The 16,148-nt window shown below is 39.7% G+C and overlaps 2 protein-coding genes across 2 annotated transcripts; one reads left to right on the forward strand and one right to left on the reverse strand.

Moving 5' to 3' along the window:
- Positions 1-1,069: 1,069 nt before the first annotated feature.
- atp6v1e1a (ATPase H+ transporting V1 subunit E1a) lies at positions 1,070-6,220 on the forward strand. Its single transcript, XM_079685192.1, has 9 exons — positions 1,070-1,258; positions 1,697-1,762; positions 1,856-1,965; positions 2,525-2,591; positions 2,985-3,074; positions 3,168-3,236; positions 3,380-3,474; positions 3,616-3,703; positions 5,660-6,220. The coding sequence occupies exons 1-9, from the start codon at positions 1,226-1,228 to the stop codon at positions 5,720-5,722; spliced, it is 681 nt and encodes a 226-aa protein (XP_079541318.1). The 5' UTR covers positions 1,070-1,225; the 3' UTR covers positions 5,723-6,220.
- Positions 6,221-15,931, reverse strand: slc25a18 (solute carrier family 25 member 18). The gene is made up of 10 exons (XM_079685191.1): positions 15,668-15,931; positions 14,224-14,605; positions 13,807-13,932; positions 11,136-11,191; positions 10,799-10,889; positions 10,148-10,263; positions 9,767-9,953; positions 8,708-8,871; positions 8,181-8,256; positions 6,221-8,068 (listed from the first exon to the last, which is right to left on the reverse strand). The coding sequence occupies exons 2-10, from the start codon at positions 14,241-14,243 to the stop codon at positions 7,927-7,929; spliced, it is 978 nt and encodes a 325-aa protein (XP_079541317.1). The 5' UTR covers positions 14,244-14,605; positions 15,668-15,931; the 3' UTR covers positions 6,221-7,926.
- Positions 15,932-16,148: the final 217 nt, after the last annotated feature.

A 16,148-nucleotide genomic window follows, 5' to 3' on the forward strand; every position in this document is an offset into this window, starting at 1 on the left:
TGAGCACAGAGAGTCCGGGTTATTCATGTTCCCCTTTACATGATACATACTAGTAACCTTTTCTCATCTAAACTATTCAGTATTTGTATCTCTATCATGAAATAAAGACGAAACTCCGCTCCAGAAGTGAGACGGTTTTGCCACCGCCGTCATCACTGATAACTGATTAACTGCTACCAGCTGATGACTTACTTTCCTCTTCTTTGAAAAAAAAGTTCTTAAGTCCATGTTGTCTGGGGGAGAAAACATATCAAACAAAGAGATCGTCAGCTTTGATTTTTCGCTGTATTAACAATGTCCTGAACATTTGGTGTGTGTGCCTTACCTCCGCGGTGCATAATTTGACACAACACCGGCATCGCTTCATACAACAGATCTGAGCTGTCGACCGTAACTATGGCAACACTCCTTGAACATGCTATGTGAGAATCTGCCTTGGTACAAAGTAGCAGTGAAAACATGGTACGGAGTTTCATTGATTTGGGCATTCTCTCAATAAGCAAGTGGAATGGATTTGATAGTGAAGCACTGACACAGCGCTCTACAAAGAGCGGCGATTGGATAGACCATGGGATAGACCGATGCACGGACTTTCCACATGGTAAAAGTGTGTGTGTGTGTGTGTGTGTGTGTGTGTGTGTGTGTGTGTGTGTGTGTGTGTGTGTGTGTGTGTGTGTGTGTCTGTGTGTGTGTGTGTGTGTGTGTGTGTGTGTGTGTGTGTGTGTGTGTGTGGTGGGGGGGGGGGGGGGGTCTAAACTAATCATTTGAAAAGGTGGGGGGGACTTGTCCCACCCTCAGATAGTGGCTGCGACGCCCAACCTGAACTATTTAAAATACCATACAATATAATACGTATGGGATCTTGCAATTATATATTAAAAAAAACTGCCAGAAAGAGTGCAGACGATCCCTTGCATAACATCTTTAATATTAGCATTGTTAAAATAAATATCTCAATAGTATTTCGTGAGTCAATCTCTATTTTTGTTATAAAAATTGAGAGGGGAGTGGCGCCCCTATCTTGAATAAGTGTATTATTTTGAAACGTATGACCGGATGTTGTTTCTTGTCTTTAACCCTAGCTCGACGGAAGAATGCAACAAGAAAAGGAAAGTGTTTTCTACCAACTGTCAGTTTTTATCTGCATCGTACAAGTGTTAGGGAATACTTTTTGCCCATTCTTGACAAACGTTAAATAAAAATAATAACATATTAAAGACCAGTCATGGCGCTCACCGATGCTGACGTACAGAAACAGGTAAAGTAGACCATTTTGACTCTGAACTGTCAAGTTAAAAACGATTTATCCCAGTGACGAAGTTATAAATTAAGCTACAGTAGCTGTAGCTTAACATGACAAACATTAACACTTGCTCACGGGCTAAAACTAGCGTAAATCATTATGCACAATCTAATTGTCGTTAACTTATGAGGTTGTTACTAAACTCCTTTACGTGACAATTTATTTAGTTAAAATATGGGTTATTTAAAAGTGTTAACTGTTGTAAAAAAAAAGCAAAACAAATAATGGTAATGATCCGTTTCGTATATTAGGGTTAATATTTTAGTGCTAACATTATTTAAATTATGTGTTTAAGTAAGTATTGGGTTTTTGTTTGGTATGTACTTGCATTTATAAGGTTGACATAAGCTTTTTGTGACTTCAACATTTTAACAGACTATTTTGTTTTTGCAGATCAAGCACATGATGGGCTTCATTGAGCAGGAGGCCAATGAGAAAGTTGATGAAATTGATTCTAAGGTAAGTCTGTCTGTCTGTCTGTCTGTCTGTCTGTCTGTGATGTTTGCTGCAGGGATCACACTCACTGGTCTTGTCATACCCATCTGTTTACAGGCGGAGGAAGAGTTCAACATCGAGAAAGGGCGTCTGGTGCAGACTCAGAGGGTAAAAATCATGGAATACTATGAGAAAAAGGATAAGCAGATTGAACAACATAAGAAAATGTGAGTTTTTCGTCATTTGTAGTCAGTTTGGAAGATAACTTAATTGACCAAGGAGTTTGAGTAAACCCTTAGCAGAGAAAATCGAATTTACCCATTGGCCCTTTTCAAAATGTTTTACTTGAAAAATGTAGTTACAGTTAAGGTTTTAGAAAAAGAAAAAACTTAATGTCAAAGAGATAGACCTCAAGTCCGACATCTTTGATTTTTAACTGTTGGAAATTGTACATATCTGAACTAACATAACGACTGCGTCAACAAATCAGTTCTCACCAGATTAATATATATTTGTTCTCTTTGCTCTGTTATTTTGTTGTTTGATAAATTCATGGAATCTCATTACAGTTTAGTGTGGCTACGTATTTTGTAACTAAATCTCCATAAGAGCATGAACATCACCATATCTGCAGTGTAAAATCCAATTGTGCCGGCAAGGGTGTTTTTTAATCAATGCAATGTGACGACTGGGTATCTCTCTGAACATCTGGATTAAAGGCGTGCAGTATTTCATGTTCATGTCTGCAGATAATACATTCGTTGACCTTTCCTTTCACTCCCACAGACAGATGTCCAACCTGTTGAACCAAGCAAGGCTTAAGGTGCTGAAGGCTCGGGACGACATGATCACGGTAAAATTAATATGAATATTTTACACATTTCATGTTACACAACTGACACATAACTTTCTCACATTTACATTCAGTATATTGATAGATGAATACAAAAACACATATGATAAGGTGCATGAGTGCTTATGTTTTGTCCTATAAAGATGTGATGAGGTGAATCAAAATCTCTTCAAATGTTGTTTTAATTCTTAGAGAATTTTCTTGTTTTTTTCATTCTCGTAAATGAAGCAATCTTATTTCAGAGAATATCCAGATAATATTATTTAAATAATTATATTATTATTTACCAACATGGGTCCTTATGCCATCTTAAAATAAGAGGGTTGATGAGCAGTGTGACTCCAAAATCTAAATGAATCAGGAAACGTTTTTGTTCCTGTCTTCTTGTCTCAGGATTTACAGAATGATGCTCGTCAAAGACTTGCAGAGATTGCCAAGGACCCGGAGAATTACTCCGTCCTATTGCAGGGCATGTTGCTTCAGGTAAAATCCCAAACTACTCTCCTGTTGGGAGGACACAGGTGAGTCAACAACTTAGCGGTTTGTTTTCTGAGCCTTTTCTTTTCAATTTTATAGGGATTCTTTCAGCTACTGGAACCTAAAGTGACCGTCCGCTGCCGACAGCAGGACGTAGAAATTGTTCAGGTGACTATAGTGTGCCATGTGTTGAATATTGTACCAAGTTGTTTGAAAAAGCCAAGGTTATTACAACTGCCTTTGCATCTTTTGTCACATTCATGATAGTCGCTAGCGTTGTTTTACAATTTTATGTTTAAATGTTTCGACAGGAGGCAGTTAATAAGAACATCCCCATCTACAGAGAGGCGGTGAAGATCAACATAGTCGTAAAAATCGACACAGTGCGCTTTCTTTCGTCAGACATGTGAGATGATTTTACCATCAACTCTATTGAATGTCTTTTCCAGAACACTTTTTGTATGATGACTATGATTCAATGTGCCAAGAAAAAGCTTTTTAAGCTATGCTTGCTGTTAATATTTGTGTCTACTCTTTGTTCTAACAGCTGCGGAGGGGTTGAGGTGTATAACGATAATGGGAAGATCAAGGTTTCCAACACCTTGGAGAACAGGTTGGAACTTATTGCACAACAGGTAGAGCATATTTGATTACATCTTTATACACAAACCTTTAAAGGTCCCATATCATGGCCATTTCTGATCATAATTCCATTGTTGAGGTCTACTAGAATAGATTTACATTGTTCAATGTTCCAGAATCACATTGGTTTCTCATACAGCATCTCTGTATAGTATGTGTATTCACTCTCTGTCCTAAACGGCTTGTTGGAGCTCCTGCCCCCCCCCCTCCCTATGAGCCCACTGTGCTCTGATTGGTCAGCTCGCCCACTACAGCAGAACATCAGTGATTATGTGTTACAATGGCGTTAGCAACCAGAAAATTACACCAGTAATGACAAACAGATGAGAATGCTGCGTGTGTTCTGGGTGCCTTGTTAGCGGGACGTTGCGCGGGTCGCTGCTGCGAGAAGTACACATTCATTTCCTGCTTGCTGCGTGGGGTCTGCGAGACAGCGCGAATGGACTTCTCACCTGAGGGAAAAAGGAGCAAGGAGGTGGATAATTTACTTTTTATTTAGACAATAATGATTGAGGCTGCACAGTGAAATCTGGCTCCCATAAATAAAACATCCTCAATGTAGAAAAAACGTCCTGATGACATCTGTTGTTGGATTGTAAAACAGCTGTTAGGTAGATGACTGATTATAAATGTCCTACTAAGTCTATCATAGCATGATAGCACATTATCCTATGCCCTTTGTGCCAGGTGGACATCACTTGCCCATCACCTACAGTGTAAGCGCGCCACAGTTCCGCCGCTGAGAGAGAGTGTGTGTGTGTGAGGAGCTCCACAGATTGGTCCATTTGATGAGTCCAAATGGATTGTGTGTTAGAGTTTGACTCGCTACAGGGTGTACTTTGAGGGTTTGTGACTTCGCAGACCGTTTACATTCATAAAAACCTTCATAACACACAAGGGGACGGGTAATAACCGGAAAAGCATGACCTTTAACACATTTGAAATGTAGTTTCTGCTGTTTGCCTCTGGAGGGCAGCACATTCCTATACTTTATTTTGGAGTTACTTTATTGAGCAGTCTTTTTAAGCATGGGGAAACACTGATCCTTCTTTTTGCTTGGATTGTTTTGAAGGCAAGTAGATTAATTTCGATCAGTTATTGAAACTTTATTGAGCTATGCTATTGTCCAATTAGAACTCTGAGAACACACGTCTACACACTGCATCCTGTTAAAAGTAATTGTATAGGTTAATATTATTTAAAGGGGCCTTTTTATGTTCATTTTCAGGTTTCATATTTTATTTTGTGCCTCTACTGTGACATGCTTTAATGTTCAAAAAGGTCTTTATTTTTCTCATACTGCCTCTTTTCACCTTCTGTCTGAAACCAGAGCCCAGTCTGCTCTGATTGGTTATCTGTTGTGATTGGTCAACTGCTTAGAGATATCCCACCCTTATCACGTACAATGTGTTGGAGATTAAGCCAAGTGGAGTGTTGAATAGTGATGTCACTATGTCACGGATGTAAACAAAGGAGTCCAATGGAGGCGTTTCAGGCAGGGTTGGAGTTTCAGGGAGAGAAACTCCCACTGGAGGGAGCTTTGGGATTTTAGCCTTTGTAGAGCATTTACACACAAACCTATTCAACACACTACAGGAAAGAGAAACGCCCCAAAAAGCACAATAGGGCCCCTTTAACAGACTTCCTTTTGTCTGCACAAATTAAAAACAAATATGTATCACATGACTCAACCCTCAACCCTCATACAGACATTTTATAAAAGTAGTTTATAAAAAAGGTGATAGTGTTATTTGTTTTGTGTGCTTCCCTCAGCACAACTCCCATAGAGAGAACACGTTTCAATCGGCAAAATGTTTGTCTTTTAGGAAATTACCAATATGATATAGTATATATTCGGTGATTGTAATGTTTTTTTGACAAATGTATCCATGTTTCCTCTTCTAGTTTATCGTATTTACTTATTTGTGTCCTCACTTAACACCTAACAGATGATGCCTGAAATCAGAGTGAAGTTATTTGGCGCCAATCCAAACCGCAAGTTCTTGGATTAACGGTGGATTTGAGGAAGGCAGCGAGGACATGCACGGGTGGAATATACTGTATGAGGTGAACACAGACTTTCATCATCCTGAGCGAGAGTCCTCACAATCACCCACCACACATTAAGGTCAAAGAAAAACCTGGTTTACTCCATGGGATGCTACTGATGTGTTCATATATCTTGTTATTTTTCTACTAATGGACTGTGTAATTATACAGCACATGCACATACAGGGAATGTCTTAAGGACTATTTTAAATTGCATTGCAAATATGTTTTCCTACTCTTGGGAAATGTTACTCTTTACTACTTGATCAATGTGATCAAAGCTACATATTAGGTCCCCAAACATACACATTTTCAGACTATAATGTGTGTGATTAACTGGTATGTTTGCCAAATATCCCTTGTGTGTGCATACGGACAGCGAAAAGGCTGTTTACCAAAGATGTGAAGCATTTAACATAAGAAAAAAAAACAAAGAAATAAACGTATTTGACACAAAGTAATCCGCATGTATGAGATATCTTTATTTACAGCTTGTAAACAAACATTTTACTCAGGCAAAGTTCACTCTACAATGAGGAAAATGTAGTAGCCTAGGTATACTAGCGAAATCAAATTGTGCCTTGCATTAAAAATGTAATACAAAAAAAAAAAGGAAAAAGCTTTTAGTGCCACCCAGTGGATTTACGGAATGGCAAGCAGTTGGCAACACAACGTGCCATACTCCCTCAGTGGGTCTAACAGAAAGAATTATCCTCGCTAAATTGGACCAAATCAATGTTTCAGCACCACCAATCCCACCGAATCCATTTAAGACTTACAGTTCTGATGCTTTAGAAACGTACAGCAGTGATAAGGCTTTAATTGCATTTTATTTTAGTTTTTGTGTACACGTTATTTGAAGCAATGTATTTTAACGTGTAGCAAAATGAGCTCCAGGATTCTTGCATGTTTTATCTAAATCCTTTCTAGTAGGGTTGCAACGGTATAGAAAAAAAAGAGAGAAAAAAAAAAGTGTAACACCATCATATTATTATTATTGTAATCATCAGTTGCAGTACAGATTTATAACGATAAACGGAATTACGAACCTTTTAACAAAAATAGCATATTACTATGTTTTCAAAAGCTGCACTATAGCATGTTAAAGCAACTACCAAATAAAAGATAGCATCATCTGTTTGCTTATAAAATATATGTCCTATTGTTATTATAATAAACAATTTAGCATTGTAGGTGAGCGAGAGCACAGTCAGGTTGCCCCTGTCTTTACATTTTACTCACCCTATTGTCAATTTGTTTCCTTGACACTGTAGATAAGCAACCGTCACTTTTCATACAAAGGTAAACCATGAGACCGTTGCAACCCTACTTCCACACTGTGTAGAGAAGAAGAAGGCTATACTAGACAGTGGCAGTCTAACCTGTGACCTTTAGGCAGGAAGTGAGCTGTGAGTTAGGTTCATATTGTACGCTAATGCACAGGATTAAAGCATTACCATCAGATTAACAAGTTACCTTAGTGTTTCTGGCAGCCAGCACCTCCCAATCCACTGAGGGAATGCAAGATTACAACTCCGACCTCACGGATGGAGTGTGAGGGACGCGTAACAAGCTAGGCTGAAGGAGATTAAGCTCCCTTTCCAGAGAAAACACATGGAAATCCAAATGATTGGCATTTAACGTCAAATTAGCCACTGACAACAAACAGCCATGACTTTTGATAAAGATTGAAATGAGAATTGTCACTTGCATAGAATGCATTCTCCGTCCTGACCTTTATAAACGATCAGATTAGTAGGAAATTAAGTTAGCAGCCTCGAATAACATGCAGCAGCCTCTTATCCCCACAGAATAGTCTCTCTCGGGTGAAAGAAACAGCTCCAGACATATTGCGGCAAGAACACAGGGATAAACCCCGACACTTTGGGACACATACCCTCCGATTAGTCACACACATACACAGGTCCCTGTTTAACCTACGGAACCCCTTTGACAGCATGTAAGATCCTAGAGAAACAGGATTAGAGTGAACCCTTGGGTCCACATATTAGTAAAAATAGCCTCTTCATATTGTAGACCATTCCTCGTCCTTTGATTAGTAGATGGTGGCCGTATTTTCTCTCTTTCTGTATTCACCTTTCACTCAGTTGTGTCATTAATTTGTCGCAGAGACAGCAAAAACCTCCACCTCCAATGCCAAGCAATGCTATCCCAGCAAATCTAGCAGCGTCTCCCCTACCCCGAGAAAGTAGACGCCCTGCGCAATGCCAAACAGGGGAGCGATGACCAAAGCGCGACATGTTGCACCCTTCAGGAATGCTGATGGGCCCTCCCGCATCATGATGCGCCTGGAAAAGTACACAGACAACAGGACCGGATGAATGAAAGAAAAATGCTACAAGGTTCCTACACTCATGAATATTAAGGCAAAATATGTTTAGTTAAAGACTCAAATCTTACTGCGTGCAGTCAACAATTCCTTTGTACGTGTCCTCGCCCGCCCCTTTTTGCAAGGTCTGCAGACGAGTCTTGATGACTGTAAACAATAAAAACACAGAAGTACAGTCAAATCAAAGACGTCAGGTATAGCAGGATGGGGCCAAACAATTACAATCACAGGAGAATTGTAAATAATGCACACATGTAATGTAATGATAACCACAGTTAAGAGGTCAAATTAAGTTTGAGTACAAGGTGCTATACAGTGGTAAACAAAAAAACGAAATGAATTACAGTATACAAAACCGATTGTTGCAAAAATGACTTTAGATTTGGTGAAGAGCGGATATTTACTTTTCTAGGACTCTGAAATAGAAATGTAGGGCTTGTTACCTGACTTGGTACTTGAATGCAAAATACTTGGGACTATTTGGGAACAATGACTTGGCCCATCTCGGTACTTTACCATATTTCAATGAAGCATTGCAATTACGACTGTTGATACACATCTTTGTGAATAGCAGAGGTGGTTTCATTCTACCACTCACCATCCAGTGGTGTAACAGCCACAGCTGCCACAGAGCCTGCGCCGCAGCCTGCCATAAACGACTGCCAGAATGGCGCCCGGGCTTGCACATCACCCAGTTTTTCACAGCCCAGCGCGTTTAGGTTGGCAAACAGCGGGAAGTAGATCATTGAGAAAGGGACATCTCTAAAAGAGATAAACATGGGATGAACTAAAAACATAGAGGTAGAGTAGAAAAGCTGAAAGAGAAATGGCTCCATTCAACCGCAGTACAGAAACCAGACATAGCTGTAGGCATCCATTGATTAATTAGAGTTAATTGGCGGAGGGGCCAGGAAATACGACAAACGCAGTGTAAGTTATGCAATGAACAATCGACTCCCTACACTAAAGCAGTGATGATTGGGTTGAAACAAAGTACAATCCAAGCCGTAGCACACAAGAATCTGCGCATGGTCATTGGGGACGGAATATTTTCCAAGGTTTAAAAAATGTCTGGAATAGTTCAAAAATTGATATAACAACATGTCAAAAGTTACTGACAGTTTGCTTATAGATAGCTCTAGTTAGCTACAGACTAAGATAGCTCTAGTTAGCTACAAACCTCTAGTTAGCTACAAACTTCTAGTTTAACGTGAAAGTATCATAAATGTTTTGTTCAGCAAGATAATCTCGACGAATGAATATGACGTCACGTTTGAAACATAACTGCTATTGCTAGAAGTCAATCGAACACCGCGGTCGCATGACTTCAACTTTATCACCACTAAGCTAAAGGTGGACTTGTTGATGTTTAGTGATTAATTTAGTGATTTAATTATGTTTAGCCGTCACCTTTAGCATCTTGTTAGCAACTGCCTTTTGTGAGACACGTAAAAGCTTAAAATTGTACGAGTGAGTTGTTTGATCACATTATTTATCGTGACGAACAAAACATAAACATTTCTTAAACTTGGGTTTAACACCGACCTGATTTTAGGCATATGAACAGAAATGCATACATGCATGTACATTTAAAGAACAAAAAGTAAACACATATTCGGTATACAGTCTGGTAGTGTATGTTTACATATCTGTATACCTCATTAAGGTGGCTCCTGCCCCCCTGTAGAGTCCTGCCAGTCCTTTAGTCTTTAGCAGCTCCGCAGTGATGCCCATGGCCGAGGCCCGAGGTGGAGGGCTCTGCCGCGCTGGCGGGGGGGCGACCAATGTTGGTGCTGGACAAGGGGCAGCAGCCTGAGCTGGAGTTGGGACAGGTCTCTGGGCAGCTGATTGTCAAAAACAGAAGAAAAAAACTGGTTAGAAAGCACATGCAGGTAAATGTCATTGTTTAGATTTACTTTCCAGATGATGTGCTGCCTTTTGCGCTTACATCAACGTTGACAGTGACACACTGCTTTTTGGTATTTGTACCAAGACAAAACACATGGTGAAGAAAAAAACATTAACTCCAGTGACTCACCAAGCCTTCCTGCATCCTGCAGCTGGATCTTAAGCATCTCCATGGGAGTGGTGACGACCACCTGACAGGTCCCAGCCCCACAGCCTGCCAGTACCTCCCCCCACAGGGGCAGATGCCTGGAAAACATCAAATAGTGACATTATAGATATGCTGTAGGAGTATGCTTCTGTAAAAACACACTCCGAGTCCATACATTGATTTATAAAAGCAAGCACACAAGCTTCAGATTGGTTTGGATCGGTTGTTCCCTTGCCATGTTTTATGTACCAAAGCACCGGTAAAAAAAATCCTGCTTATCAACACCTTTTTTCCTTTTTTTTTGTTAAAATGTAATTTATAAGTCTATGGCCTTAGACTTAAATGCTTAAAACAAGATTAACAAACACATTTTACCTACATAAAAAATGTGTAAGAAATGGGCTGTCACAATTTTAATTGAACACTACAAGATTATCTTGACCAAGATAACATACTTTAATAAATGCTATATCAACAGATAAAATGTTCGCCAATATCACCATAACCCTATGTAAGACCATGATCATTTTATATTTATTTAAAGAAAACAGTATCTAGTGCAAAGTTGGTTGGAATGCTTTTTCATGTAGCTTCATTATATGTTGTATCATTGATGGGCAGTAATCAATGTACCCATCTCTAGAAAGCTTCTGCCTGAAGACGTCATTGGCAGCCAGCTTGATGGCTTTCTCTGGTGTGACCAAGGTGAGGTTCACCGCAGCACCTGGATGAGACAAACACGCAGCTGTCGGTGACACACAACAGATTCCACTCAGGTACACAAATAGAACCAACACTACACAACAGCTTACGGCTCAGGTCTAACCGCTGAACAGATGCTTTTATTTTGACAAGATTGAGTGGCTCACAGGACCAACAACAGCGTAGGACGCCAGTTTAAACTCGTAGTCATTTAAAGCACAGTTGTAGGGTTGTTTGTCTCAGGGATTAGAAATGCAAAAAAAAATACCTCTGTAGCATCCAAAATAGCCCTCCGAGCGCACCGTCTTTGACAAGCAGTCCAGCCTTAAAAGACAAAAACAAGGCGATTGACATTTTGTCTGTTTCTCAGTGAATAAACAATAAACAAAACAGAATCCTATATTTTATAATCCCTGGTTGAAAGTAACTAAGTGCATTTGTGAGTATTGGACCTAAGTACATTTGTGAGGTACATGTACTTTACTTATAATATTTTAATTTTATGCTTCTTTATACTTCTACTCTACTTGGCAGCAAATATTGTACTTTTTACTCACTACATTTATTTGAAAGCATTAGATACTAGTTACTTTTGCAGGTTGATAATATTATTACAAAAATACAATCCACTAATACACTTTAATGTAGTATTATGGATGGAGATATATGGCCATTATAAAAGTTATCTACACTGAACAAAAATATAAACGCAACACTTTTGTTTTTGCTCCCATTTTTCATGAGATGAACTCAAAGATCTAAAACATTTTCTATATACACAAAATAACCATTTCTCTCAAATATTGTTCACAAATCTGAAAAAATCTGTGATAGTGAGCACTTCTCCTTTGCCGAGATAATCCATCACACCTCACAGGTGTGGCATATCAAGATGCTGATTAGACAGCATGATTATTGCACAGGTGTGCCTTAGGCTGGCCACAATAAAAGGCCACTCTGAAACGTGCATTTTTGCTTTATTGGGGGGGTCTGGGGGGGTCCGAAAACCAGTCAGTATCTGGTGTGAGGGTTAGGATTAGGGTTAGGGTAATGTTGTGAATCGAGTGGCCTGTGTTCGTCGTCCATAACATACGCCTGCCCATACCATAACCCCACCACCACCATGGGCCTCTCGATTCACAACATTACCCTAACCCTAACCCTAATCCTAACCCTCACACCAGATACTGACTGGTTTTCGGACCAGCCTAAGGCACACCTGTGCAATAATCATGCTGTCTAATCAGCATCTTGATATGCCACACCTGTGAGGTGTGATGGATTATCTCGGCAAAGGAGAAGTGCTCACTATCACAGATTTTTTTCAGATTTGTGAACAATATTTGAGAGAAATGGTTATTTTGTGTATATAGAAAATGTTTTAAATTTTTGAGTTCATCTCATGAAAAATGGGAGCAAAAACAAAAGTGTTGCATTTATATTTTTGTTCAGTGTAATTAGAAAAAAAGATTGCCAATTTTAAATGTTCTTTATTTAACTTCAATTATTGTATTACACTTATTGCTGCATGTATGTGTTCATCACTTCAATGTTGGACTTGGTAAAGGTGACTTTACTTCACTATTTGGTAATTTAACTTATAATACCATATTGTGTGTTGATTTAAAGTAGCTGCAAATAAAAGATACATTATAGATACATACAAGGCTGCTGTCAAGTTTCATATGGAAAATATCCACACAAAAAACCTGGAATAATGACCTACACTTTAACCAAGATGCAAAAAATACTGATTATTAATGCGTCCAAGTTCCCCAAGCAAAACCCCTGAACTGCTCGTACACAACTGTAGGAGCAGCTCTGTGGAATCTAATTTCCCTCTCTGACTCACAGCTGAAAACCACAGTTTAAAAAGTGCTGGTTAACACAGGATGGCCACACCCAATCAGAACGATGCCCAACTGATGTGCGCAGTTATAAATGAAGGGTCTTTTAAGGACACAGAAGTCTTTTATTCTGTAAATATTGAATTTGTGTCGGATTAAAACTTCCTCAAAATAGATCTGTTTTTTTTTAAGTTACTATAGCAACCGAAAATACACAGTCATTCCTCTGATATGAGCGCGTGAGTGATTTTGCACAAAATCACAAAAACAGAGCGTTCAAAGATGGGATGTCAGTGTTTATTTGTTCTGCTCCACCCTCTGAGATTCATTGGGAATGTATGTGGTTCAGCTTCAATGGTGTAAAGTATTGAAGTACATTGACTCAAGTACTGTACTTCAATAAGATTTTGGGGTACTTGTACTTTCCTGAAGTATTTCCATTTTATGCTACTTCATACTTCAACTCCACTGCATTTTTGGAGGCAATATTTTAATTTTTACTCTACTACAGCTATTCAACAAAATGAGTTACTAGTTACTTTACATATTCACATTATAAACTAATACATAGTATACATAAACTAATACAAAAACTATGACATAAAAGTATAGGTTGAGGTATGGAGCAGCAGTATACAAAGTCATTAGCTCCACCTTTACCAACTTTGATGAACACATTAATGCATGAATAATTGTAATCCACTCATTTAATATATTTCAATTTAAAACAGGACATTAGGCACAGTAAGCACTTTAAGTTTTGGTACTTTAACTACATTTTGATACCAATACCTTTGTACTTTTACTCAAGTAAGATTTTGTATGCAGCACTTTTTTCTTGTTACAGAGTATTTTTTAAACTGAGTATTTCTTCCGCCTCAGCATATTTTTTTTTACAGTTTAGAAAGTTAGATAGGAAAGATGTCTAGGTCTCTTTTGCAATTCCCTGACTCAAAGTTTAATTTAGAAGCTTGTTTTGTATTGTTCAGGGATGCTAAAACATAAAAAAGCATTTAAAGCTCTATATTTGCAAGTGTGTGGCAGATCATTTACAGTATTAGGGTTAACTCGGGTGAGGGGAGCCCTACTCACATTCCTTCGTAGACTTGGACGCCCTGCTGGTTCTGCAGGCGGGTCTTGGCCAGGTCAATAGGAAACACACATGTCACACCAACCAGGCCTGCCACGCCCCCATTAATCAGCTTAGCAGGGAGGCTGCTAAAGGATCAACACAGACACATGCACACATGCATGCACGCACCCACGTAAATGCAGTCACACACACACACACACACACACACACACACACACACACACACACACACACACACACACACACACACACACACACACACACACACACACACACACACACACACACACACACACACACACACACACACACAAACACACACATAGTGTAAACGCTAAATCCAGCAGCTGCTTCCACTTAGTGAATACAATTTGATCTGTTTTCATTAGTCTAAACAAACACGTTAAACTACTTACCTAACTTGCTTCTCCGCCATCCTGCTTGTGTTTGGGCTCCAGGCCCACTACTCCTCCTCTCCTCCTCCTCCTCCTCCTCCTCCTCCTCCACGTACCCCTCCTATTCGTCTTCCCTTTCCTCTTCCTCTTCCCTCCCACACTTTAGCGCAGAGAACCAAAGTTGTCACCACAGCTCAAAGCTCACCTGCCCACCCACGCCACAAAAGCTGATCACTGCTTCTGTTAATGCGGCAGCAATTGGCCGCCTTCTTCTTCTCCTCCTTGGTACGGCAGGAGTGGATGATTTTAGCTTTTTTATGGCAAAATCACTGATGTTTGATCTCCTGGCCAGCTTTTTTGCTATGTTGTATATTACACCAAAACCAAATGTCTCTCCCACTGCCTGGAAACACAAAAACACACACAGTTTGATGTGGTTTGAATGATTTCAAAGAGTACAAATAAGACCAATGTTCCTCTATTCTAAATCATGCTTTGTGAAGGCATTCAAGGCCATATAAGTGTATCTTTGTGGTGGAGGGTTGACACACCTAACATTAACCATAAGAGCAGGCAAATCCAGCTTCATACATGTGAAAAGTGGAATATCCCAGGACTAACACACTGCACATCACAGGACATCTTGAGTCTCTCTAATCTGCCAGCTAAAAGGGATTTGATCTAGCAAAGGAGACCTGAAAATGAGAGGCTTGCTGGTATTCTTTTACCACATTTGGAATCCAGTATTTAACAAAAGACTGGATTTGAAGTGGGAAGATTTGTTTGACTAGTTTCTTTGCTGTAGTTGTTCTCGAAGTACAATAGTTTGCAGTCTTAAGAAGTGTGTAGCTCAGATAATAAAAAATGCTTTTGAAGCCTTATCTTGGGTTCACAGCTCTTGCTTTTCTTTACTATGTTTACCTGTTTCTTCCTTTCTTTTTCTGCCTTTTTCCTCTCCTGACTTCCCCCTTCCCTCAGCTCCCTAATTAATCTCTCTCTTAATCTCTCCACCACCGTTCTAACTCTATTTTTACCACTGTTAACCTTAACTCTATCCCCCACTCTCCTCTCCTCTGAGAGTAAAGGAAGCAATCAATTCCCCTTGGTCATCGTCTCATCCTGAATTGTATAATTCATCTCCAAATATATATATTTCCTTTTTACTCTGTCTTTTCCATTGCGGGATCCTAGTCACATTCTACACATGCCTTTCACTGAGCCTCTTTCTGTGAAACTTTCTTTCAGCTCAGCTCCATTCACCCACAGTAGTGACCCTGCCAAAGCACAGACAAGGGTGCCTCACCCCAAGCCAAACCTAGAGCTCCCAGACCTCAATTTCCCCCCGAAAAACTGCACTGGCTCGCACAGTTCACATACAGCACAAATCCTCACAAAACAGCTTTCATAAAATCTAATCATATTCTTCCATAATAGGGATAAAGCATTGGGGAAATGGGGGTCTTACCTCTGCCGGTGCATCCCACAGACAGGATCAAGCTGTCCACTTTCCTTTCACTTCAACAATGCTTGCAGCAATGGTAGTGAAGCGAGAGCGATCTGAGAGAGCCAGCCGCCACTCAGGGGCCGTTGCACAAACACCAGCATTGTCCTGCAGCCTAAGTCCCTCCCTCTCGTGGTGACTCCATGTGTGACACAGCCCTGGCAACACAGCTCTGCACTAACACAACTCGACATAAACTCAAATGCTACTACCACAAAGCATGCAACACACAAGGCAGGAAGAAATACCCACACTGTGTATCCTTTCTAAGAATATATTTACATAAAACAACAACTAAAAAGGCTGCCCATCAGTAATGAGCTCTCTATTCAACAGTCTTAGTATTACATAATACCTCATTGAATTCCATAAATGTTCACAGACTTACAATTACTACCAGAGTAACAGTGAAATACCTATGTGATTATCACTCTTTGGGACATTA

The sequence above is a fragment of the Notothenia rossii genome, assembly GCF_949606895.1.
Source record: "Notothenia rossii genome assembly, chromosome: 5".
NCBI lineage: Eukaryota > Metazoa > Chordata > Actinopteri > Perciformes > Nototheniidae > Notothenia > Notothenia rossii.